At 47.7% G+C, this 25,283-nt stretch overlaps 1 protein-coding gene across 1 annotated transcript in view; it reads right to left on the reverse strand.

The window, feature by feature from the left end:
- Lrp8 (LDL receptor related protein 8) overlaps positions 1–25,283 on the reverse strand; it is a 76,827-nt gene that overhangs the window by 11,214 nt on the left and 40,330 nt on the right. The window contains exons 4-17 of the mRNA XM_077791053.1: positions 22,065–22,189; positions 18,201–18,584; positions 17,183–17,305; positions 14,249–14,287; positions 12,932–13,051; positions 12,733–12,858; positions 9,683–9,857; positions 8,039–8,266; positions 6,439–6,557; positions 6,106–6,245; positions 4,540–4,681; positions 3,461–3,613; positions 2,135–2,359; positions 78–146 (exon numbers count right to left, since the gene is read on the reverse strand). Of these exons, the coding sequence (XP_077647179.1) occupies positions 78–146; positions 2,135–2,359; positions 3,461–3,613; positions 4,540–4,681; positions 6,106–6,245; positions 6,439–6,557; positions 8,039–8,266; positions 9,683–9,857; positions 12,733–12,858; positions 12,932–13,051; positions 14,249–14,287; positions 17,183–17,305; positions 18,201–18,584; positions 22,065–22,189 (2,168 nt within the window). The remainder of the gene's footprint in view (positions 1–77; positions 147–2,134; positions 2,360–3,460; positions 3,614–4,539; positions 4,682–6,105; positions 6,246–6,438; positions 6,558–8,038; positions 8,267–9,682; positions 9,858–12,732; positions 12,859–12,931; positions 13,052–14,248; positions 14,288–17,182; positions 17,306–18,200; positions 18,585–22,064; positions 22,190–25,283) is intronic.

The raw sequence follows: 25,283 nt of genomic DNA on the forward strand, positions 1-25,283 counted from the left end.
ATCCTCCCTCTAGTGCCTTTCCCCAAGAGCTGGGCAGGGTCTCTCTTTTCTCTCCAGTGACAAGGGGCCACACTCACCTATGGGCGCAATAATCCCAATGACAGCAGCAGTAACTGTTGAACCCATCTTGCCGCCTTCATTCCCATCTGCAAAATACAAACATTGGCAGAATAATACTCCATTAGAGTGAGTCCAAGCCTTTACTGGCCTCAAGCAGTAAGAACTACCCAACTGCTTCTCATCCTCACTTTAAATGATGATTGGCTAATGCTTAATAGTACAGTATTCCTAAATGCTATCCAACTCCTGTGAGGCAAACAGGACAGAAGGTGTTATCTCCATTTCACAGAGGGAGAAATTATATCTTAACAGATAAGTGGCTGGGACTTGAACTCAGAACTGGTGACTCAAGCCCCACACCCTTCGGATAGCATCACAGGCTGGGGAGTATGTAAGGCAGGGTGAGCACTTAGATTTTTATGTTGCTGAATGACTGGATCAATTGCATTTTTCAGCCACTGTTTATTGCATTGTCTATGGTACTGATGATCTGTCTGTCCATCTGTATTAATAGTTTATTTTTCTTAAGTAATTATTGGGGCATAATAATATAATGGAATCAAGAGCCCAGGCTCCTGCATCAGAATTTGGGGCTCATGTCCTATTTTACTACTCATTACTTGTGTGACCTTGAGCAAGTTTATATAAATATAAATACAGATATAGATGTATATGTATCTATCTATCTATATAAATGAAAATACACACTATCATGTTATATTTCTTTATCTTTAAAAATGGAGATAACATTATTATTTTCCTCTTAGGGAAATGTAAGGATTAAATGAGATAATTCATATAAAATATTAGCACAGTGCCTGATACAGCCTTGCCTGGTTCAAAGAGGGCAATGCATGGGGTATGGGTTGTTGTGAGATCTACATCTAAAAATATAGGCAAATACACATTCTAAACTGGAAAATACTTGGAAAATGTCCTGTATTTTCTAAAAAGTATGCTGTGTCATCCCTTCTCACTCTCACAAATATCTTCATTATAGTATATTTACAGTACTTTGTAGTTTAAAAGCGTTTTTCCTTTGGATCCTCTTAACAGCCCTATGAGGCATGAAGAGAAGCTGTTATCCACATTTGCTCCGAGTGAGGAGATGACTGTTCCCTGGCAATGGCCCATCCTTTCAGTGTATCTGTTTTTCTGATTCACCTCAAGTCAATCTAACTATTGAAGGGAGAAGAGGGCTTGCATTGCTTACAAAACTAACTGTGGAAGTGCTGCCGTCCTCTCACTCTGGGGCCACAGCAAACACTGAGAGTGAAATTAAACCTACTGCTTGACAGCGCCCATGGGGAGGTCAGAGGCTCTGACCCCAGATGAGAGGAACTGGAATTGATGTGTTCCACTTGCCTCTCCAAACTTCAGGTGAGTTCTCAACTCTAAAAATTCAGCTTCTGCTGGCAAAACAGGCCTAATCAGAAAGGTGTCAGTTTATCCTTTTATATGAACTCCCCCTGGCAGGTAACTCAATTAAAAAGGTATTTGCTCATTAATGAGATAAAATAGTTCTAACAGTGACAATTACTGTTCCCAGTGATTTAATAAGTGGTGAACTTAATTATTTTCAGCCCAGGGTATGGGAACAGGAATGAGTAGACCATAGCTAAGGATGTTAACATTTGGGCAGCTCAATGAGGATGCTGGGAACTGAGATCAGAGCTTTCCAACCCTGAGGGACACCTTTCCTACACATGTCAATAACTCATAAAGCTCAAATGTACATCCAGGCAGCAGAGGCTATTTATGTGCTTCCATTTATACTGCCTCCTTTGTCTCTTTTGGCAAACTTGGGAAGCAGGCAGGGAGTGCATTGTTATTATTTTCTCTTTGTAGGGAAAGAAAATGAGGCTGAGAGATAGGCTACAGCTTCCCTACAGATCCCCTATAAGTTAGGGGCATCTACAACTCCTAAATCACAGTTGGCATTCTCTTTCCCTCTGCTTCTTCCTCAGAGATATGCAGCATTCAGCTCTGGTCTAATCTCTCTTCCCACACATTCCCATCCTGCTTCCACAGGACCCTCCCATGTCATGAAAGAATACAGAGCTCATTTCCTTACAATGCTGGGAGTGGTTGCTGGTTGCAGGGCTTGGGGTAGATGGGCTGATGCTGGGAGCCCTGGGGACACTAACTGAGCTTGGGACAGCAGCTGCCAGGCTTGGTGTGTCAGTGCTGTGATTCTGGTAAGTGGGGCTGTGGATGGTGGTCCCAGGTGCTCTTGTGATGGCAGCTACTGTTCTCGTCGTAGTAGAGGCTAACGTCGTAGTTGAGGTAGATTGAGGTGCTGGAGGGAAAAGACCATGGAGGTCACTTGGACAGAGCATTTTGTTGCTTTAGTGCCTAGGTTATTGTCTTGATGAATTACACGTAGAAACTTATTCTCATGGCTTAGTTCAAATGCCACTCTGGTGAGACCCTGCCTCATCCCTCTGAATAGGCCACCATCTTCTCTTGAGCCAAGTCCTAAGCACTTTACTTTGATTCAAAAGATGAGTCATTAAACCATGCTACAGAATTAAGTGTGGGAAAGACCACTGTAAAAGACTAGAGGGAAGGGAAATCATAAATCTAGAAGCATTTTACTGTGGTATTTTAATATCATTAGGTTTAAATTCTTATTCCACTTTTAACAATGGAACCTGAAAATCATATATGGTACAGGAAACCTGTGCTCATATAAAAGGTCTTGGCTTTACATCAAAATTGGGAAATAAACATAATTTATGTGGTTCAAGTATTATATGATGATTAGTTCTAGTCACATCACAAAAGGGCTTCTAATGTAGTTCTAGGTAAGAAATAGGCAAACACATAACCATCCGTATATAAATAGTAATAAAGCCATGGAGATAAAGGATTCTTAACTTGAGGTTTTCAGGGAGTTCCAGAAACCACCTACAAATTGAATTTAAAATATTTTGTGGCCAGGTATGATGTAATTCCAACTACTTGGAAGGCTGTGGCAGGAGGATCATAAGTTCAAGGCCAGCCTCATCAACTTAGTGAGACCCTATCTCAAAATAAAAATAAAATGTCTAAGAATGTAGCTCAGTGGTAGAGTTCTTGCCTAGCATGTGTGAGGCCTTGGGCTCAATACCAATACCACCACCACACACACACACACACACACACACACTCTAACAACTGAGTTTTACATTATTATTATTATTATTATTATTAATGTATATGTGCATTTTTTCTTGGGAGAAGAGAAAACCTTGACAGGCCTCTGGGGACATGCACATTCAAGGAAGGTGGAAAAAAAGGAGTGTGCAAAGGCAACAAATAGCCAAAAAAGATGGAGGAAAACTAGGAGCATACTATGTCCCAGAAGTCAAGGGGGAGATTTCTGCCAAAGGCCACCCCTCCTGGAAGCTCTGCTTACCTCGATAACACCTCTTCATGTCTGGGCCCAGCCACATGGTGTCAGGACAGGCACATGTGTACTTGGGAGAATGGCTGGAGATTTGGGGAGCAGGAAGGCACAGGTACTCACAGCCTCCATTAGGCTGGGCACTCAGCTCACAGGCATCTGCAGCTAATGGCAGAGAGAGAGAGAATTAGGGCACAAATAGGACATGCTGTCTTCCCACCTCCCATTGATGAGGCTCCTCCCACTTGGCTTGCTCAAAAAGCTTTCCCTACTTATTGCCCCCATCCAAGGTCTTGCACATGCTAGGTAAGCACTCTACCAACTGAGCTACATCCCTAGCACCCCCTACAATTATATTGAGCACCTTCCAATACTATACCTCGTGCTTTATTTCTATTCTCATTTGATTCTTACAATTCTGAGAGATGGGTATTATGTTAGATTCCAAAAACTCATGACCCCACCCCCATACCCCATAACATATGCCACATCTCTTAAATTTCTAGATCTAGAATCAGGCACCAATCCTATCTCCTTACCCTCCTTTGCGTCCCCATCTTCACCCTGGCTGCCAACACTTCAGTTACAGTTAGAATTAGTACATTCTAGTAATGGGGAACAAGACAACCTAGAGGAATGATCCTGGATTCTATATCCAGCCAACAGCTGACTTACTGTACAGACCTATGACACTTAAGTTTATACTATTGCAAAATGGGTACAAATAGCAAATAAGAAGTAATGTGTCATAGCAGAAGAAACTCTGGAATCAGACCTGAATTTAGATTTTAGTTTTACTACCTGCTAACATTAATTTATCTCTCTAAACCTCAGTTTCCTCAGCTGTTAAAGGAGAAGAACAATATGTACCCTTTGTAGGATCAGAAAAAATAAGAAATTTATATATTTATTTATACCCAGCCTTATTTCGCAAAAAGCTTGAGGCAAAATAAGACAAAATATGTGATGATAAAGCACTCTATCAACAAGAGACAGTTGTTATGCTGAACCGTGATATAAATGTGAACATGGTCTGTTTCATGGCAGGAGAGGACCAGGGGACCAAGGACCAGAGACCAGGGAAGGCTCACCTCTTGGCTGCTTCAGTTCATGGAAGATGACAATATCATGTGGGTTGTTGAGGTTCTCAGCCAGGATGGAGATTTCTAGGCCATTGAGCCGATTTGCACTGAAAATGGCTTCGTTCTCCAGGTCTGTCCAGAATACCTTGTCCTGTAAAGGCACAGATATGGAGGGTAGGAGGCCTAGAGTTTAAGCTCATGAACTCAGTCTGAGGGCTTGAACCCAAATTATAGTCATAAGAATTGCCCTGATATTTCCCCTGAGCTATCCTATCCACAGATTCTCAGAGGACTGAGAATTAGCCTATGATCTATGATGTCAACACTCCTGGTTCCCTATTCTCTTTGAGGATTACTTGGTGATTCTGTTCTTTGACCTGAAGGCCACAAACTAACTCACTAATGCTAAGCTGGGCCTGATTCCTGGGCCAGTAGAAACCCAAGGTTAGATCTCTATAGTTATTACTATCACTGGAGTCAGGGACCAAGACTGCAGAGGATACATGAGCTACTGAGTACTATCTGCTGCTGGGCTTCCTACAGCCTCTGATACACATCTAATACACATAAGTCCATGTGGTTAGTTCATTCAAGCCTATATGTACATCTGCAGGCAATCCACAGTTACTGTGGTATAATCATGCATCCTTATCCACAGATCCAGACTCATACCTAAATGTTCCCCTATACACATAAAGGCATACTTGTACCTAAATAAACTTGTCTAAATACTGGTGGACATATTTACATCAATAATATGATACAAGCACCAGTGCATACAGGAATGGATATTTTTACTCTGATGTACTATACATATACATGCACATACACATACTTTACACAAACACAAATATGCTCGAGCACACATATATGTGTCCAAACACACCTGCCTTTTGAAGCAGGGGCTGAACTTAGAGATGGAGCTTTGCCCACAATTCCAGAGCAATGCTGAGTGAAGCTGATCCAAGAAAATATTATCAAAGCCCACCACAGACTACTGTCTCCTCATTTTTTGTTAGCAGAGTTAGTCTCAGGGAAGAGACTGATGTGTAAGATCTTGGTAGATTCTGTCTTCCTTGTTCCCCAGGAGGAAAGATTGTTGGGATCAGGGCAGAGAAGGGCCCTGACTCCTCACCTTCTGGGGAGCTTCTTGAGGACTGGGATAGTGTCTGATTTATTTCTATGACCCCAAGTTCTGGTAAAGGTCAATAGAAGTATGCTGAATTGCATGGCATCTCTCAGGCCATTTCTTACAGAAAATGACTCTAAGGAAACATATATTCATTCCATCTTCCCTTCCTCCCTTTTTTGGGTGCTGGATGCTGAGGTTGGAAGCATCCATATCTAGCAGTCACCTATAAGAAGTGCTCTGAGAGAGGCTTCTAGGAAGAGAGCACAGGAAAGACTACCTGGCCCTTGTATTCAGGCAGCTATCAATTTGTGTACAAACATGTCAGCTGGCTTCCCTGTTCCTTTGTTTCCTTTTGGACAAGTCTCAGGGAGGCATCCTCTTTGAACAGCCTTCTCTAGGCTTCAGCTTCTTGGCAGGGTCATGCCTCCCTTCACAGGACTCACCTCAAACACAGCTATCCCAAAGGGGTGGCTTAGGAAGTCAGGAGAGAAAATCAGCATTTTTCTGTTGCTTCCGCTGAAGTCAATGCTGGATAGCTGGTGCAGCTTGGAGTCCACCCAGTACAATCGCTGGTTCAGTAGATCTTGGGAAGGAAGAAGGGGAGGAGGGATCAGGGTTAAGATCTTTGTACCTCCCCACTGCCTACATTCCCAGGCCTCAGACTGCACCCAGCCTAGGGCAACAACCATCAGGGAATGAAGCCACTGGCACCATGAGGAGGACCTAGAAACAAGAGCCATGGAGTTCCAGACAGTCATCAGGAAAATAGGGCTCACCTAGGGTGATTCCGTTGGGCCATTCAATATTGTCTGATACCAGTGTTTGCCGGTCCACACCATTGAGCCCAGACTTCTCAATCTTGGCCTGGTACCCCCAGTCAGACCAATACATGAACCTGAAATATAAAAGAACTCAATTTGGCTTCTTGTTAGGGATATGATTGGGGTGGGCTGATTCATTAAGGCTCAATGACCCATGGACTAATTAAGGATTATACATTGTAGGAACTAGGAATACCTCTGAAATCCTTTGGAATCATCAAATCATAGAATTAGCAGACACTTTAGCCTTCATCTAAGAACCTGGAGAAGCCTAGACTCCCTGATTCTACACAGTCTCAGCTGAATAGTCTATGAGCCCATCTTTCCCATTTCTTGGAACTCTAATCAGAGCCTTAGCATGTCAGTGTGGGAAGGGTTCTGCAAACTTTCTCTTTCTTGGTTCAGAAAGGAGAAAGTGGATGACCTTCTCAATTAGGTAGCCCTCCCTGCTCCTGAATCCTCAGGCTGACTAGGATTGGTAGCAGCTGACCATTGTAATTCCAAGATAGTGCATTTGACCTCACTCCTTTGTAAATAGTTCCTTTATTAAACCCTATTCCAATATCTTACTTTGAGTATGCAGTGCATTTCCTGCTAGGACCCTGACAGAGCCATAATGGAATAGGGCAGGTTTAGGGGACAGGATGTGGCAGGTGCTGCACCAGGTCTGCATGAGAACATGCAGTGAACAGGACTGAGGTGAGGGTTAATGAGGCCGCTGAGTGTCTTAGAGTACCGTGCTGGGAGCACCTGACTCATGCTCAGTAAATGGCAGCTATTACTTCCCAAGGCCTCACAAACATGCTCATGTGGCCTGACTTGAAGAAGAGTATTTTCTCATTTGTTTAATAACTAAAGAAACAGCAGAGGAAGAAGCTAGCAAGGCTTCACATGATACTTCTATTTAAAAGGTCCTATTCTGTTCAGTTCCTAACTTGTAAAACAGATACGGGCAGAGCAAGGCAGCCTAGTTGATGAGGAGTTCAGAGACTAGGCAGCTGAGGTGGGAATGGAGGTGGGTAGCCAAGAACAGAGCAGACCTAGTGACTTGGTCCTCAAATCTTGCTAGCTGTCCTGCAGACATGTTTCATTTAACTACTGAGGCCAATGGAGGAAGTTATACAGAGACAGATTTGGGATTATGAGGGAAAAAACTGACTTTCCAGTGGGCAGAGCTGACCCACAATAAAATAGGTCCTATGGGAAGTAATGATCTCCTGCCCCCAGAAGTGTTTGAGCAGCTGCCAGATGTCCATCGGCAGCAGGCTGAGGAAAGGCCTCTGCCCAGGAGCTTCTACCAGGCCATCTCCAGAACCTTGCTGTGCTCCGAGATAATTCTATAACGCAGTGGAGTGGGGAGTTGGGGGAGAACCCTGGCAAATAATGTCCAAAGAACCCCTGGTCTGGGATTAATAGGATAAAGGCTGTGCACGGACTTTCTTCCCCATGGCCTGTGTCTGAGCCACCCAGAATCTTCTAGGCAGCTCTTGTGACAGACATGTGAGGACTGAGCACCTACAGTCGTGGAATGGGAAGTTTAGGTGGGGACACTCACCCTCGCAAAGGGTCGACAGCAATGGCCCGGGGTTCACTGAGGTCACGGCTGAAGAGAGTGCATCTGCGGCCACCATCAACTGTGGCCACTGAGATGGTCTTATTGCCTGAGTCTGTCCAATAGATGTGCTTGTGGACCCAGTCCACTGCCAGGCCTTCTGGAGAGTGTAGCTGCTCATCAATGAGGACCTCCTGCTCTGCTGGGTCACTGGCCTTGTCCATGTAGGCACTTAGGAGAAACCAGAGCTGGTGTGAGCAGATATTCCACTTATGGGCCCATCTGGAGCTGCCTGTGCACCCTTTTTCTTCCCTTAGGATCATGACAGTGATTTTAGAAGAATTTGGCTAATTTACATTCAAAATGTTCCCTGAGCCACCAGAATAGTTATAAAGGCATGAATCAGCACAGTCTCTAGTCTGGTGAGCTCAATTTAGTGGGGGACTGAAGCTTGTGGCTAGGTTCAATGACCATGCCCTCTCTCTGGTTCCACAGTGTCTGCTGCCATCCATAATCCTGCCTGTCCAATCCCCAACAATTCTGGCTGTTCTTGGATGTCCTATGGACACCCTGAATTCAACATGTCCAAACCTGTTCATCCTCATTTCCAATCCTTTAGTCAAACAGACTGTCTAAACCCAACCCCAGATCCTCCTCCAATTATTCTCAGCTTAAAGAGCAGCATCAAAACCCCCAAGCCAGACACCTGAGACTCCCCAATTTAATTTTGACTCTTTCTCCTTTAGCCCCACATCCAGTCTCTTCTTCAAATCCTCCTCTTCCAGTCGCAAATGTTGGTCATGCCCTGCTATAGTTTTATTTCTACATGTATGGATGTGAACACAAGCATGTCTGTGTGCTGGGGGGAGGTAGGAATCTAGTAGTCAGAGAAGAGCACTTGGGATACTTGCTTCCACCCATCCATCTACCCATCTATCCTATCATTCTTGCAACAGTGATTCAGGGTCAACCTAGTATCTAGTCACCAACAGTCTTGCCAAGTGGATCTCAGAACAAAAAAGACATGACTTGCTAAGGAGGCTTGGACATATAGGGAGCAAACTAGCGCATCTGAAACCTAGAGTAAACCACCTTGAGTATGCAAGGGCCTCCTGAGTGCTGTCTACTGCTGTGGTCACAGTCAGAGTTCTGGGGGTACTGCCATCCAGGAAGATTTCTCAGTTCCCAGATTGGGTAAAGGTTTCCTCTGTACTTTCCCTGCTTGATCGCCATAATGGATGTCACTGTATATGGGATTCTCCAGGCAGGAACCAGGTCTGAGTCATATTTGAATCTCTGGAGTCTGACACACAGGTATGTGAGCTGCTGTGAAAGTCTTCAACAGAGCCAAGGATTTCTTTTTGCCCTAGTTAAATAGCTCCTGCCTTGAACTTCTCACTAGAGGTCAGACAAAACCCAGGCACATGGGCTCAAGACTGCTCTCCCACCAGAGCTCCCAAACTAAGCGCCCCAGGGGGTGAATGAAATTCTGGTGCTGCCACAGTCACTGTGATCCTCTTTCTATTCCCAAATGCAACTCTCCTTAGAAACCCTAGAGGCAGAGGCTACCCTTCCCCTCCTCCTCTGTCAGCTGCTCTTTACCCTTTCCCCTCCAAGCCTGGAGGGTGCATGAGACGTGCCACTCACCTATAGATCTTGCGGTAGGAGAGGTCACACCAGTAGATGCGATTGGTTGCAACTTCCACATCTAGTGCCACAACATTCTTGAGCATGGGGATGAGTCGAGAGTAGTCCCGCTTCACCAGGTCTATCTTCCGCACCTCATGCCGGTTGGTAAAGATTAGGGACGGGCTCTTGCCAGCTGCCATGCAGGGAAGTGAGAGAGGCTCAATGTAAGAGACAGGAAGGGAGTCTGGAGAATAAGTCTCTGTCACTAGATTGCTGGGTAATGGCTCATTTTCTTGTAAAATAGGGGTGATAATCCCTACTCCACAAGTATAGAGGAGCAGATGAAGTGAGTATAAAAAGCACAAGATGCAAAGTATCACATATGAAAGGAGTTCTTTCTTTTCATTAAATATAACCCCCCCCCCAAATCTTTTACAGCTCCCCATTTCCTCCTTCGGCCTGCACCGAGGCCTTCTGAAGTATCCAGACTCATCAACCATCCCCCAACACTCCTTGATTCCAGCTACAGACGACTGTCATAACCTAGCCAGGGCAGGGCTGTGCTGCCTTGGACCTGTGCTCACATTCTCCTCTCCACCTAAAATGCATTTCTTCCCAGCAACTTTCACCCTTCTTTGCCTGAGACCCCATTGCCATAGTTCAAGAAGGGGCCATCTAATTAAGGAAGTGCCTTAGAAGTACGGCGCAGAATGGAGGACAGAAATCAGATCCTTGGGGAGGCTGCTGTGAGTTTTTCATGTTGTGAGTCTTTAGTTTATACAGAGTGTGTCTGGGAACATGACAAGAGATGAAGCTGCAGAGACAGACAAGCCACATGACAAAGGATCCTGTGAGCTGGGTGAAGTTTGCTTTATCAGTGGCAGAGTGGGACATGTGTGATATCTAACACACATTATATACATGCATCGGACATAATACACAACTGCCCATGTATACACAAAACCCATTTTTAGAGTTAGGGTTAGATTTTAGGAAGATCATCACTGAACTAGACATTCCTGGCTACTCCAAATGGACAGACTCTCCCAGGCAATTTTCATATGTACCCGGCTACTCTTGAGCACCAACACTGTCTGAGCGGCAGCTCTAAGAAATACCTGTCCCTGGAGCTGCCTGTGTCTTCTCCTTCTCATATTTTCCAGTTGACACTTTTGCCAGCCACCTGGTCACTGAAACTGTGCATCTGAGCCAGGCTAATGTGTTCCCTGGGGGCAGGGTGGGACCAGCACAAAGCATGTAAGGTCTGGGGCTGGGTGTATGACCTGTGTATAGTGATGAAGACTTTTACAAAGAGGGTCAGGGAAAGAGGGAGGCTATGATACAAATAAAGAGCCCATAAAATAGGGCTTTAAGTGCAGGCAGGGGCAAGGAGGAAAGCTAGGCTCTAAGACCAGCTCTGCCACTGACAAACTGATTTTCCTCCCCAACTTGACCTCTCTGAAATTAGGAGCTGGGTTAGAGGGCATCTCAAGTTGTTTTTAATGAAGAATTATGACAGTAAGAGAGACGGTTGCATTTCTATGTAAATGTACTTTAGATATCCTTACATATATACATTGAATTTTATATATACATGAATAGTTGTTTATTGTCCCTACTATAGATAATGTGTCACATGTCCTATGTGGAGGTTAAAAACAGACTATGTGGTACACATGATGCGGGTGTTACATAGTGTATAGTGTAGGTGTATATTTTTTGGATTTATGGGCTACATATTAAGCATCATGGCTGTTGTGTTGTTTTAATCTCTATGTTATATGATGTATTTAAGTGTATGAACTCCAGACTAATGCTTCCAACTGTCTACTCATAGCTCTACTTGGACATTTAAATGGTTTCTTATACTCATCAAGTCCAAAACAGGCTAACATTCCTCCAAAACTGATTCTCTCACCATCTTTCCCAAGTCCAAAAATAGTGATCCTATTTTTTTAGTTGCCTGGCCCAAAACTTTGGAGTCATCTTTCACTCCTTTTTCTCTCACTTCCCACATTCAATTTATAAGCAAATCCTGTTGGCAGGCCTTCAAAATATAACCACAGTCTGTTCACTTCTCAATATCCCCCCTGCAACCACCCTGTCCCACGCTACATCACCCCTCTCTCTTTACTGAGATAACCTCTCCAGCGGTTTCCATTTCCTTGCTTGCCCTCTGCAGTCTGTTCTCCACACTGCAGCCAGACAGTCTGAATGGCACACTGCATTCTCCCTCTACTCAAGACCCTTCTGTCAGGAAATGCAGTCAGCCCCTAATAATAGTCTAGAATGCTTTTGGGGATCTGTCCTGAGTCACCTCACTAACTCCATCTCTTTCTAGTTTCCTTTCTAGTTACCCCGCCTTCCTCACTCTTCCTTCAACATGTCAGGCATGTTCCTGCCTTAGGGCTTTTGCATTTTTGATTCCTTCAGCCTGAAATGTATTTTTGCAGGTAAGAGGTAGCTCATTCCTTCACTTCCCTTAGGTCTTTATTCAAATGTCACCTTCTTAATGAGGGCTCCCCTGATCATTCTATTTAAAACTAAAACCTACTACCCTCTAGACTTCCCCATCCCCATTTCCTACTTTATACTTCTCTTTAGCCCCTATCACCATCTGCTAGACTATATTTTATCCTGATTTCTTGTCTGTCTTACCCATTAGAATGTAAGTATACAAGGGAAGATGAGGATTTGTGTACTGCTGAATCGCCAGTTCAATATAAAGAATTGAATAAGGTGAATTAATTCAGTTAGCTAAATGATCAATGTGTAGGACTACACGTCACGGTTTTTGTGTGGGCTGCTCATGCTCTGCATGTGGTCCCAGGGTGCCTATATATTGTGTTGTGCAAGTATAGTCTCTGGAGGCCATATTGGGAGCTATTTGTAGTGTCCATATGGGTTACTGTATACTATACTGTGATCTATTTCTACACTTTGAGCACAGTATGTGCAACCTGCCTTCTATATGTGGGTGCACGTGACTATAACCACTCTCACATATGTGAAGGCTTGCTGTTTCATGTAGCCCCATAGAGCAGTGGATAGCCTTGGGATGTCCATACCCACAGCCTTGCAGTTCTTGGTCAATGTGTCCATCTCATAGCCAGGGTGACACTCGCACTTAAAGTATCCCTTGTAATTCACACAGATCTGGCTGCAGGCATCTGGGTCCTCACACTCATCAATGTCTGTGGGGAGGAGCAGAGGTCAGAACTGGTAGGAGGATCTGCCTCTCCTTGGGCAGATAGGAGGAGATCTCACCGCCACAGGTCTTCTGGTCCAGAAGCCGGAAGCCCGCTGGACAGGTACACTCAAAGCCAATCTTGAGATCAGTGCAGATGTGGGAACAGCCTCCATTGTTTTGCAGACACTCGTTCAGCCCTAGGGAGGGATGTAGGCTCCTGAGAGTCCAAGAGCCCAGAAGGGATGGGAGCAAGGCAGGGGTGGGGGGCAGAGCCTCAGTGCAGCAGAACTCCCACAGAGCCAAGACGGCTGGAGACCTCACTGAGCCTCAGCCCTCATTAACCAGGAGAGTACAGATTCAGAGAGGGCAGGTCCTTGGCCTTCCAGGCCAGGGGTCTGTCCACCTCCAGGCTGAAGGCAGTAGGCTTTCTCTGGTGGTCTGAGGTCTTAACTTTCACAATCATGTTTCCTATGATCCCTCTTTCCTCACCACCTCTAAGATGAAGGGGCCTGCATGTGTAACATCCAACCTTGGGATACCCCAAGAGTGCCTTCTGAAATGCCCCCGCTCACACATCTCCAGCTTAGGGAGCCCACTTCCCTCCCGGGGAATAGCAATGCTCCTTATGAAGTTCTTCCTCATAGGATATGCCTCCTCCAACTTGGCCCCCACTCCCAGTTCTGCTATATGGGCTTGGCCAGGGTGCAGGGGCTCCCTCAGAACTTCCTTAAAGTGCTTATTTCTGGCTCCCTGCCATTTAGTTGCCTTTCTCTGGACATACTCCATCTGTTCACGTCCCTCTCTGGGTAGGGGACAGAATCAGGAGTCTGAACAACATCCTTGCCCCTTACCAGGCTTGAGGCTATCTAAGACTCCTAGGTCAGGCCTTTTCCTACACAGACCTGTGGCTGAGTCAGTTCTCTCCTATATGAACCAATACAATGGACTTTTTTCCAACTCCTCCACTCTCAGCACCTGTCCCTGTTCCTCCACCTAGTCAAAGGCCTGGTCCCAATATTACCAACTGCTTCAAGGGATGAAGGGATGCCAGGAGGTCATCTGGGTCTGCTTTCCCCATCCTCCACTCCCTCACCAACTTCTGGAAGGTCCTAGGGGAGGTCAGGGAGTCCAGGACCAAGGCTCACCAAGTTCTCACAGCATCTTCTGAGCTTTAGAATCACAGAAGGTTAATTCTATAAGCCAAGGAAAGGTGCCACACCACCCCCTTTGCCCACCAGACTCATGCACTGCCACTTCAGCCAAGTCAAGCAGAGCTGAGCTGAGCCAGCCATGGCCATGCATACAGCTGGTCTGAGCTGCCCACCCCAGGCCATGCACAGCTGTGGGGTCCCCCACCTCCAGCCTGAGCCATGCTTAAGGAATGTCCCCTTTACCCCTGGGCCTCCTCCTGTTTCCCTGGAATGTTGGTGCAACTGAAAGAACAAGACCATAGCAACCCCATGACTCATGGATCCAGGGGTGGCTCAGCCAGGTTCAGCCCTGGGAAACCTCAGACACCTGAGGATGGACTGAGCCATGGTAGCTTTGGAGTAGTTGGGGCAGGGGTGGGGGTGGGGTCACCTTCAGGACTCATTCTATCATCCCAAATCTTTCCTGACCTTTCTGGCACCATATTATTCCCTGCGCGCCATCCATTCATTTCTTTCATTCACCTGCTACCTCATTCATGCATCCACTCGCTTCCTTCCTCTCCTTTCACAGGTAGCGGCATCTCTATGATTCTATTTACTGAGCATTTGATGGAGTGGCATGTAGGCTGGCTCTGAAAGGGGAAAGCTCACAGTGACTCTGGCTTCTAATGAAAGAAACAGAGTTCTCCAGGACTGATCTGGGTTGGGGGAAGAAAATGGATAGCAGGTCTGGATCCAAGTGTCACTGTCAACCCTTCCTTAGAAGGCCTGTTCCTCCCTAATTCTGGTAGCCTGGAGGTGATTCTACTGGGGAGTGGGAGAGGAAGGAAGGGGGTAGAATGGTCCAGAGGCCTGAATAGCATTTGAAACTTCCATGGGAGGAAGCAGTGATGTCACTTTCCCCAGCACGTGCACACACTTGCATGCACACATCTGCATGCACACACCTGCATGCACACACACACCAGCTTATGTACAGTGGCACACACAGACACACAGACTCCATCAACACATTCACACAGAAATCAGTACACACAGAGAGATGTGTGAATGTAATTTTCCTGCCTTACTCAGATAAGATATGGATACAGACACTGGCCTCTCACCAGCCAGCACAGAGACAGGAAGAACACGCACAGATACAGACACATGCATACATACTTCTCTTTGGCGTGCCATGCAAAAGATGAGAAGAATTTAGCAGGTTAGTAGTCCCTGGCTACTGAAGATCTGGGTGTGGGGGGGAGATAGGCTCAGTTGCTCCTGCTTCCCTGTTCCCCTTTCCACAGGCTCCTTCTTCGGGGCCTTTTCTTGGAAAGGCCTATGGGTGGTGGGTGGCAGGGTGATAATATCTCCCACAGATGAAGTCACTCAGCTACTCTTCCTTTCGCATTGTTTTTGTTTTACATTGTCTTGTTTTTTTTAATCCTCAAAAGGAGAGTAAAGACCCTGTTCCTGGGGAGCTCCAGAGAATGAAGTTCCTCTCAGTACCCAAGAGAGGAGGTACTGGAAACAGTCTGCCAGGAGGAAGGACAGGGAGGGGCTGACCTAGACTTTTCTGTCCAAGTCTCCTTAGGGCCTCAACCTGGGATCAGCAGAGAAATGATGCCTGCACCTCTCTGGGACCACACTGGTTTCCTGGCATGTCCTCTGGGATGCTAGCCCACCTTCAATGCAGAGCTTCTGTTCTCTCTAGACTGGAACCCATCCTGTGGCTCCCATCCTGTAGCTCCAGCCATCAGGACAGCCACCTCATTCCAGTTTTAGCTCTAATCCAGCCCACAAATCTGGTCTCTGCTGCCTGGCCTGGCCTGAGCAGTGGCCCTAGGATGTGCCTCAATTGACTGCCTGGCTGCTATTCTCCATGTCTCCCCTACAGAATCCCCTTCAGGAGCCAGAAGCCTTGAGGCCAGGGCCTTAGCTAGATCAGCAGGGTAGGAACACCGAGGAAGAAAGTTGCAGAGCACACACTCAAGAGTCTGAACACGAAAAGAATAAGGAGAAGAGTGAAGTTTGTGAGAAACAACATACTTTTGGGGCATTTGGGCTGGAAAGGAAAGGCCTTTAGAACTTTGTAAAGATGTAGAACAAGAGGCTCCAAGGGCAAAGAACCTCATATAAGACAACAGGACAGCACACATGTCCAGAGAGAGGGTCAGAGCAGAGGAGCATGTGAGGGCCTTGAAGTCGGACACCAGGATGGGGCATGGCAGGAGGGTTAGTCCAGCCGTTGTATGTAGACAGGTACCATACCACACTCTTTCAGAAGCTCATCCGACCAGTCCCGGCAGTCCCTCTGAGCATCACACACTTTCCCGCTGTCCACGCACTCTCCACTCTTACACTGAAATTTGTAGGGACCCTCACAGGTTGACTCTGTTGGGCCAGACAAGAGAGTGGACAGTGTCTGTGAGACCTTGAGCAGGTAGGTCAGGGCTGGATTGGTCCAGGAACCACAGAAGATAAGCAGAGTTCCAGCCCCAGCCCCCACCAGTCTAGAGGGTAGCTCAGGACAAAGAGCCAAATTCGGGGCTGGGGAAGCACGGCTCACAGACAGGATCCCAGGAACAATCACAGATACATGCTTTGACTAGCTGGGGAGAGCCATGGGGGTCTGTGTCTGATCTGGCAGCTCTATACATAACAGCTCTATAGAGACATCAGAGGCTGGACTGACCATCTCCTGAGGGGGGACCTTTGCTCCATGGACTCCGAATAGGAAAGGCTACTTAACTGCCCAATCTGTTATGCATTCCCCTGGATGACTAGTGAGTAAAGGTCTCTGCTCCTTAGAGGGGCAGGTGACAACCAGAAGAGTCCTCTCAAAATCAAGGGGGCTCCCTGAGGAGCAGGATTCAGTGTCTGTTCAATATACTAGTGAGGAAAGTCACTTGGAAGCTTAGTTGCAGGGGGTTGGGGGACAGGGGGACTTCCTTAAGTGCCCTTTCATCTCTCCTTAGGTTGCTTTTTGCAAAGTTCTTTTAAAAAAATCCAGTTCTGGTGCCATTAGGACTTCATAGGAGGGGAGTCATATAATTTAGGGGCAATGATGCTCTGGGGAGAAATACATGCCAGGGACCAAGGGGGGATCTTTTCCAACTCTGCTTTTTCCAGATCTGGGAGAGCTCAGGGCTTCTTCTCAGGGAGGATGCTGCCCCATTGCCTGTGTGAACGTACCCTGTAAGCAGCCAGCTTCATCACTCCCATCTGGACAGTCTTGTTCCTGGTTGCAGCGTTTGATTGCAAGGACACAAGTCCCATCCCCACACTGGAACTCGTCCCCACGGCAGGTCCCCAGCACTGCTGGAAGAGGGCAAGAGGAGATGTTCGGGGTCAGTGTGGTTCTAGGTCAACTCTCCCCCCAAACCCCACACCATATCTACCCCTGGCAAGAACAAAACCAGTGGCTAAGCTTAGGAGTCCTCAAAGGACACCTGGCCAAGGCATCTCCAGTGTACAGATGGGGAGACTGAAGCTCAGAGAGGGGGAAGGCTTTGCTCAGGGTAACAGCACTCTGGCTGGCAGAACCACAAGTAAAATTCAGGTCTCTTGTCAGTGATCACCTAGGGCCACTCCTCCAGAACAGACATTTGGCCTTCCATTGAGTCTTAGTGCTCATGACTTAATGACTTTATCCATTTAGCAAGCCCTGCCTGACCCAGGTGCTGTGCTGGGGATGGGGACCCCATAGACTTGCAAAAGAATCTCCCCATCCTCTAAGAACTCAGGGTGCAGAGAAGGGCTGAGGAGTACGTGGAAGAGGGCATGACAGTGTAAGATGAGGACAGCAGGGACCTGGGGTGGCCCAGTGGAAGGACCCAGCCCAGCTGGGATAGTCAGATTGTAGAAAAGGCTGGTGAGGAGTTCCTGAGTGCACAAGGTCACTGTTTAGAGGCACTAGTATGTGACTGCCTGGATGGGGACAGGGCAGTGGGGGGGAAAGAATGAAGGAGAAGGGGAGATTGGGGCAGATACAGGTACCATTGAAGATGCTTGGCTTCTGGGGTCAGACCTGAGCCCCACTGCTTAGTAGCCATGTGACCTCAAGCAAGTCACTTTATTCTCCCAACCTAAGTCCCTAGTAAAGCAAGGCAATGTATTCAGGGTAAAGCAAGGACAAGAAGCCTGCATCTGGCCTACTGGCAGCCGGATCTGCAGGCTCTCGGCAGGGCTGGATGATGTGGAGGGGGCTTACGGCAGTCGGCCTCGTCTGACTTGTCCTTGCAGTCGTGGTCCCCGTCACAGCGCCAGCCCAGGTGTATGCACTCGCCGCTGCGGCAGGCAAACTGGGAGGTGGGGGAGCAGGCTGCCGGCGCGGACGTGGTCCCCAGGCCTGCTCGACCACAGAGCTCGGCTGCCTCATCTGAGTGGTCCTCACAGTCGAACTGGCGGTCGCAGACCCAACGCTCAGGGATGCAGGCGCCACCGACACCGCCACAACGGAACTCACGGGGCCCACAGGCAGGGTCCGCGCAGCCGCGCTCATCGCTACCATCACCACAGTCGTCATCGCCGTCGCACACGAACACCGCGGCCAGGCACGAGCGGTTGCTGCACTGGAACTCGTGTGGGGCGCACACTGCGCAGGACAGAGAGGCGGTCGGCCGCCGGCCCCCATCCCCGCCCACCCGGCCCTGCTACGGAGGCTCTTTCACCTACAGGAGGGAATGAGTCCTGCTGAAGGCCTGAATGAGGGACGTGAAGCCAGGCACAGCAAAGTGGAGCTTCCAGTGGTGACCCTGGGCAACACAATTGCCCTTCCTGAGCCTTATGAGCTTCCCTGCATAAATGAGAGTGAAGATTCCTGCCGTGCTGCCAGCAGGATGGTGGAGCAGGAAGGCTCTAAGCTGCAGAGCATTGCCTGTCTGGACAGAAAGGCAATGATCTATACAGTCACACTGCAACAGGATGTGAGGTTGTCCCCTATATCACAGCTGTGGGCTGCATAACCTACACATTCCATCACAGGCCCCGCCCGGGCATTCCCTGCTCTGATCCCAGCACCTCACTCCTGAACGTGTCCAGCTCCAGACACCTTAAATGGTTTGGTGATGCCATGCACAAGGGAGGGTCCTACCTCCAGGCCTTGCTCAAGTGGTTCCACCCGCTGGAAGTCCACCTCTTGCCCACCAGTGCCTCTTTTTCTGTCATCAATTCTTTTCCTTCAAGAGCCCAAGTTCCACCTCCTCCATAACACATTTCTTGTTTCTCTACTTGGGACATCTCCCACTGCCTCTGCCCTGTGTGCCTTTCACAGCCAGCCCAGATGCCTGGGTTTCACATCCTTCTCCATCTGCTCCAAGACAACAAACAAACAGCCTAAAGGTGACCCTATTTTGTCCTGAGGGTCTGGCATGGAGCTCCCAGCAGGAGGTAGATGTGGAGTGGATGGTTATGAGACTGGCCTGGGTGTGAAGAGTAATTGAGGGCATAGGTCATGGCCCTGACTGTGGCTCTGGGCTTCCCCTCTCTGATGGGCTGCTCTGAGCTCAGAAGCAGGGAGGACCTTAGAGACCAGTCAGCCCACTCGCTAGTTTACAGATAGGAAAACTATGATTCAGAGAGGGGAACAGCTTGCCCAGAGTCACACAGTCCATGGTGACAAGAGAACCAGAACTGAGGTTTGGGGCATTTTCTTCCTTTTTTTGGTACCAGGGATTGAACTCAGGGGCACTTGAACACTGAGCCACATACCCAGCCCTATTTTGTATTTTATTTAGAGACAGGGTCTCACTGAGTAGCTTAGCGATCCTCCTGTCTGAGCCTCCCAAGCTGCTGGGATTACAGGCGTGCACCACCCCTTCCTTCCTTCTTTGACTCCTTCTCTAGCTTTTCTTGTCTTCTTTCCTCTTGGAGTGTAAGCTGTTTTCAGGGTCACAACTTCCTTGCCTCCTTCCTTCCTTTATGTCTTCAGATACTGGCCAAGAACTAGCTTGGGGACCCAGGTGAGTCATGGGTGCAGTGGCTGTGATCACAGGTAACAGGGTAGTTGCAGCACCAGATCTCTCCACGAGGGGTCGCCCATAGCCTGTTTATATTTTCTGGTGGAACAATGTCAATTTTCATTGTTATGGAGCGTAAAGTGAGGTCTTTGGTTTCACAATGTAGGCAGCTCATGTCATGTGTTTCTGACAGCTCTACCAAATTTCTGACAGTTGCATTTTTTCTCCTTCTGGCTTTTGAGATGTTGGGGCATTGGTGGGAAGCACATGGTATGGATGCCACAGGCTCTCAAGAGGACGCTGATGCCTAGATTAGCTCCCCTCCTACCTGTCCAGAGTCAGTTTGTACATGTCCAGAGAGGATTCATAGCCTTCTGAGAGTCCTGATAAGAAGTGCTTCTTTTTTGTGGTGGTGGTGATGGGGGACTGGAGATTGAACTCTACCACTAAGCTACATCCCCAGCCATTACGTTGTTGTTGGTACTGGGGATCTAACTCAGGGACACTTAGCCACTGAGCCACATCCCCAGCCCTTTTAATTATTTTTATTTTGAGATAGTGTCTCAGTAAGTTGCTTAGGGCCTCACTATGTTGCTGAAGTTGGCTTTGCGATCCTCCTTCCTTAGCCTCATGAATCACTGGGATTACAGGTATGTGCCAGCATGCCCAGCAGGGAGTGCTTACTAATAATAAGTTCTCACCAAGGTTCTAAAGCTAACAGTAACTTTAAAATCCATGCTACCTAGACCCACACTCACTCCCAGCATGCAAATGGAATAGCCTCTGAGAGATGGGAGAAGGAAGGACACATTTTTCCTCTGCCCAGACAGTAGTGAACTATAGCAGAGAAGCCCAGTAAGACCTAACACGCTTGCTCATATAATTAATGGGAAATATTTCTGTCCCAACATACCTAGGTAGATATTACTACCCTCTGCCATAGTGGTAGACTTTATATTGGAGGAATCATCTGATTATAGGGATGAGAGGTAAGGAGAGAAGAGGATTCTCATGGACCAGTGAGTCCTTACAAATTATTATAGCTGAAGAAACGAGCCAGTACCATCACTGGGGCATTGAAACTGCTGGTCCCAGACAGGATCTCCCCACATCCAGATGCTCTCTGCTTCAGACCCGTCAAAGCACCAGACCTAGAATTGTGACTCAGAAGTCTTGGGAGGAGATGGCTTTCCCCTGGGCCGGAGGAAAGGCCAGGGTGCACACAGAGAGGCTGTTGGAGAGCACAGGGGTGAGAGGCAGCAGTGGGCAAGTGGCAGGCTTAGGACCTTCTGTGTGAGCACCCATGTCTCTGCCTAGCCTCCCAGATTAGTAGTCAGTCTCCCTGCCCCCATAACCTTGTGCTTCCAGAGGGAGCCCTAAGTAGGATTCACCTCAATGTCCCTTCCAGAGTTTGGCTCCAGGCCCAGCACACAGTAGGTACCCATCAAATTGAAACAAGTAAGGCCTAGTCATAGTTCCCCCTGGCCCAGGCCTTATTGGCCTGCTCCCTGGGAAGGAGATAATCCTGTATTTGAAGTTCAGTGATGTGGAATTGTCCCAATGACCACTTCCATCTGTCCCTGCTGAGGCTGTTGGGACTGTCTTCCCTACCCTGTGACATGTGTGCTCAAATCTGAGATTTCTGCAACAGTAGTCCTTCACACCTCAGGAATCTGCCCTCCTCCCCCAGACAATACCCATGCCCTGGCTCAGGCCACCACCATTTCTCCATACAGCCCACTCCCTGGATCCTTTGCCTTTTCTTAGAAATTGGAAAACTTGTGGAATGGATGAGCAGATGTCAGGTGTGGTAAAAAGCTTTGCTGTTCAGACCTGAATTTCAATCTCAGTTCTATCACTCAGACTTGGGCACTTTTCCTTCCTTGTCTGAGCCTCAGTTTCCTCACCCATAAAATGGTGATGATAATGGCTACTCATGAGGTGGTTGTTAGGATGAAAAGAAGAAAATGTCTCCTAAGTGCCCAGCTGTTACTAGTGTCCTGATCATTATCCTTTCCTTTCCACTTGCCAGGCCCCAGGAAAATAGAAGCAGCCACTACTCCCCAAGGCTGCCTGACCATGCTTGGTAGACCCTGGGTTTCTGATCCCAAACTCACAGGTAGCACAGCCAGCTTCATCTGCTCCACCCTCGCAATCCTTCTCCCCGTCACAGCGCCAGGAGGCAGGCACACACTTGTGGCTGGTAGGTCCACAGCTCAGTTTCTCTGCAGGACACACTTGCCTGGCTGTGGAGACAGATATCCATGCATGGTTTAGCCAAGGGGGACACAGGGCATAGTGCCAACCAGTCCTACCACCCAGTTCCAGCCACCTGGCACAAGGCTGTGGGTGTCCCTCAGGATCCTCCTGTCCCACATCTCAAGTTTCTTCATCTGAAGTCCCTGTCTGCCTCTAGGACTTTCCAAATCCAAATCTGACCCCACCATCCCCTGCCTGACACTCTTCTCATGGTCCCTGGTCCCTGACACTCAAGTCCCTCCTTGATCCAGTGACTCCTGCCTGTCTTGCCTGATTCCCCTTCTCACCCCTCTAGATCTTTCTTTCCAGCTCTAGCAACATGCAGTAGCCTCCCTCTGCACTCCTCTACTCTGCACTCCTCCCCGACGTTTCCCAGCTGGGTGCCCTTGGGAGATATAGGCCCAACTAGAGCAGGGTTTGCCTTCCAGATCAGTGATGCCATAATCCGAAGCTGTATATGTGAGGGCTCACCAAAGCCCCTGTAGCTTTAGCCCACCCCTCTCTAAGCCCCCTCTTCTAGTAATGGTGCTAAGCCGACCGCTGAGAGCAGCTACCGCATGGCAGGGCCCAGCGGGACTACACAGCTATAATTACTGCAGCCGCAATCAGAGGCTGACTCAATCAGGGGCCTGAAGCCCCAGGGTTGATTCTCAATTTGGAAGAAAGAATGAGAACCCTATTCAAGGCTGGGGGCAGCTCTTATCCTGAGCTTCTCCTGATGCACTTGACAGCCAAGGCAGATGCCATTTCAGACTCCCATGGTTGGCTCCCTGCTGCCTTCCAGGGTGTGTAGGAGGCCCAATCTCAGTGGTCTCTAGGATGTGCCAGGCACAGTGCTAGAGGCTTCTATTTAATCTTTTTTTAGGGGGGTTCCAGGGATTGAACTTAGGGGCACTCGGCCACTGAGCCACATCCCCAGCCTGATTTTGTACTTTATTTAGAAACACTGTCTCGCTGAGTTGCTTAGCATTTAGCTTTTGCTGAGGCTGGCTTTGAACTTGTGATCCTCCTGCCTCAGATTCCCAAGCCGCTGGGATTGCAGGTGTGTACCACCACACCTGACTCTATTTAATCTTTTTTTTTTTTTAAATATTTATTTTTCTAGTTTTCGGGGGACACAATATCTTTGTTTGTATGTGGTGCTGAGGATTGAACCCGGGCCGCACGCATGCCAGGCGAGAGCGCTACCGCTTGAGCCACATCCCCAGCCCTCTATTTAATCTTAATAATAATCAAGGAAGGTGAAGGTTTATGTCCCAGCCTCCAACATGGAGACAGAGGACATGAGCCCTGGAGCCTGGGTTCAGATTCTAGATCAAACATTCACTGGCTATGTGAACTTGAGCAAAAATCCTTATCTCTGGGCCAATAAAGTGGGGATACTGCTGTGTCCTATCATGATGGGGCTGGATTTGTACTCAGTGGTAGAGCACTTGCCTGGCATGCATGAGGCACTGGGTTCAATCCTCAGTACCACATAAAAATAAATAAATATATTGTTTCCATCTACAACTAAAAAAAATCTTTAAAAAAGATTGTTATGATGACCAAATTAATGTCTGTAAAGTATTTCAAAGAACACTTAGCCTAGTGCTACTATTACAACCCATAGATAAGAGATGAGTACTCATGAGTCTCATTCATTTATCTATTGATTATTGCTGGGTACCAGACAAGGTGGTCTGCACTGAGTTCTAGTCATGCTGCTGGTAAAAAGTGCATGAGTCAGCTATGTCTGAGATTGGGAACAGTCTGTGGTACCCCTAGAAGCAGTGGCTGATCTCATGCTGATCTCTGTTCCCAGACTAATTTCCTCTCCTCTTGCTTCTATACCTGGGATGAGGGGCCACAAGGAATGGAGAAAGGACACAGAAAAGTTGGGGAGACAGGTGTGGGGCAGGTGTCTGAGTCAAGGTCCACCGACAGTACTATGCCATGGGAGAAGAGTAGTTTTGACCTCTCCAGTATGAACTTCAAAGTTATCCCTAGGAATATATTTTATGAATTATAAGGCAATCCATTGAGAATACAGGATTCATTGGATAGAAATTTCCCTTTATAGCTGCCAGATAGAGCTCTGGAAAGCACTGACACTCAATGACCTTTTAAAATGTCACCTTGGGGCAGTCATATCGGATAGTAAAGGGGGACTGGGAGTTTTAGAGATGGGGTCCTTCCAGGGCACCTCTTCCACTAACACACTGTGGGTGTTCAGGCAAGCACTTCTGGGCTCCACCAGGACGTCAAGGAGCTGATACCAGTGTCTCCTGGAGAGTCCTCTGACCAAGGGGAAGGCAGTGAGGGAGCTATTAGAAGTGCAGGTTCCCAGGCCCCAGTTTGTTCTGACTGAATCTAGACTAGGGCAGAGCTCAGGATTCCAGGCCCCTCTGTATTAGAACCCTTGAACTAACATTGGGCATTTATAAAAGATACAGGATATTTTACCTCATTCAAATACAAGTGATACCATAAAAGGTGTTAATAGGTGTTTCAGACACTTGTAAGTGCCCCCAAAAGAGCAATGGGACGAGGGCAAGGCACCACTTGTTCCCAAGCCAGATCCAGGAAACAACCTCAAAGGGGGTTGGGAGGGCCACATTTACCAAGCACCCTTGGTGTATCAGGCTGCTTGTGCCAAGTATTTTCCCGTTTTATCTTACCACAGTGTGAAAGCTTAGCATCCCCCTACCCCAAATTCACATTGGAATTTAATCCCCAACGTGATAGTGTTAAGAAGTGGAGCCTTCATGAGGTGATTAAGCCATGAGGGTATGAATGGGATTAGTAGCCTTATGAAAGAGGCCTGAGGGAGTTCCCTTGCCCACTCTGCCATAAGGACACAGTGAGCATGTACCATCTATGAGGAATGGGCCCTCACCAGACACTAAATCTGCCAATGCCTTGCCTTGATCCTTAGACTCTCAGTCTCCAGAACTAAAAGCAACAGATTTCTGTTGCAAATTAGTCAGTTTAAGGGATTTGGGGCTATAGCAGCCAGAACCATCACCCTTCCCTGACAGGTAAGCAAGCCCTGCAGGCTGTGAGTACAGAGATCATCATGTCACCAGTGTTCCTAG

Source organism: Urocitellus parryii, chromosome 11 (assembly GCF_045843805.1).
Source record: "Urocitellus parryii isolate mUroPar1 chromosome 11, mUroPar1.hap1, whole genome shotgun sequence".
In the NCBI taxonomy this organism is placed as follows: domain Eukaryota; kingdom Metazoa; phylum Chordata; class Mammalia; order Rodentia; family Sciuridae; genus Urocitellus; species Urocitellus parryii.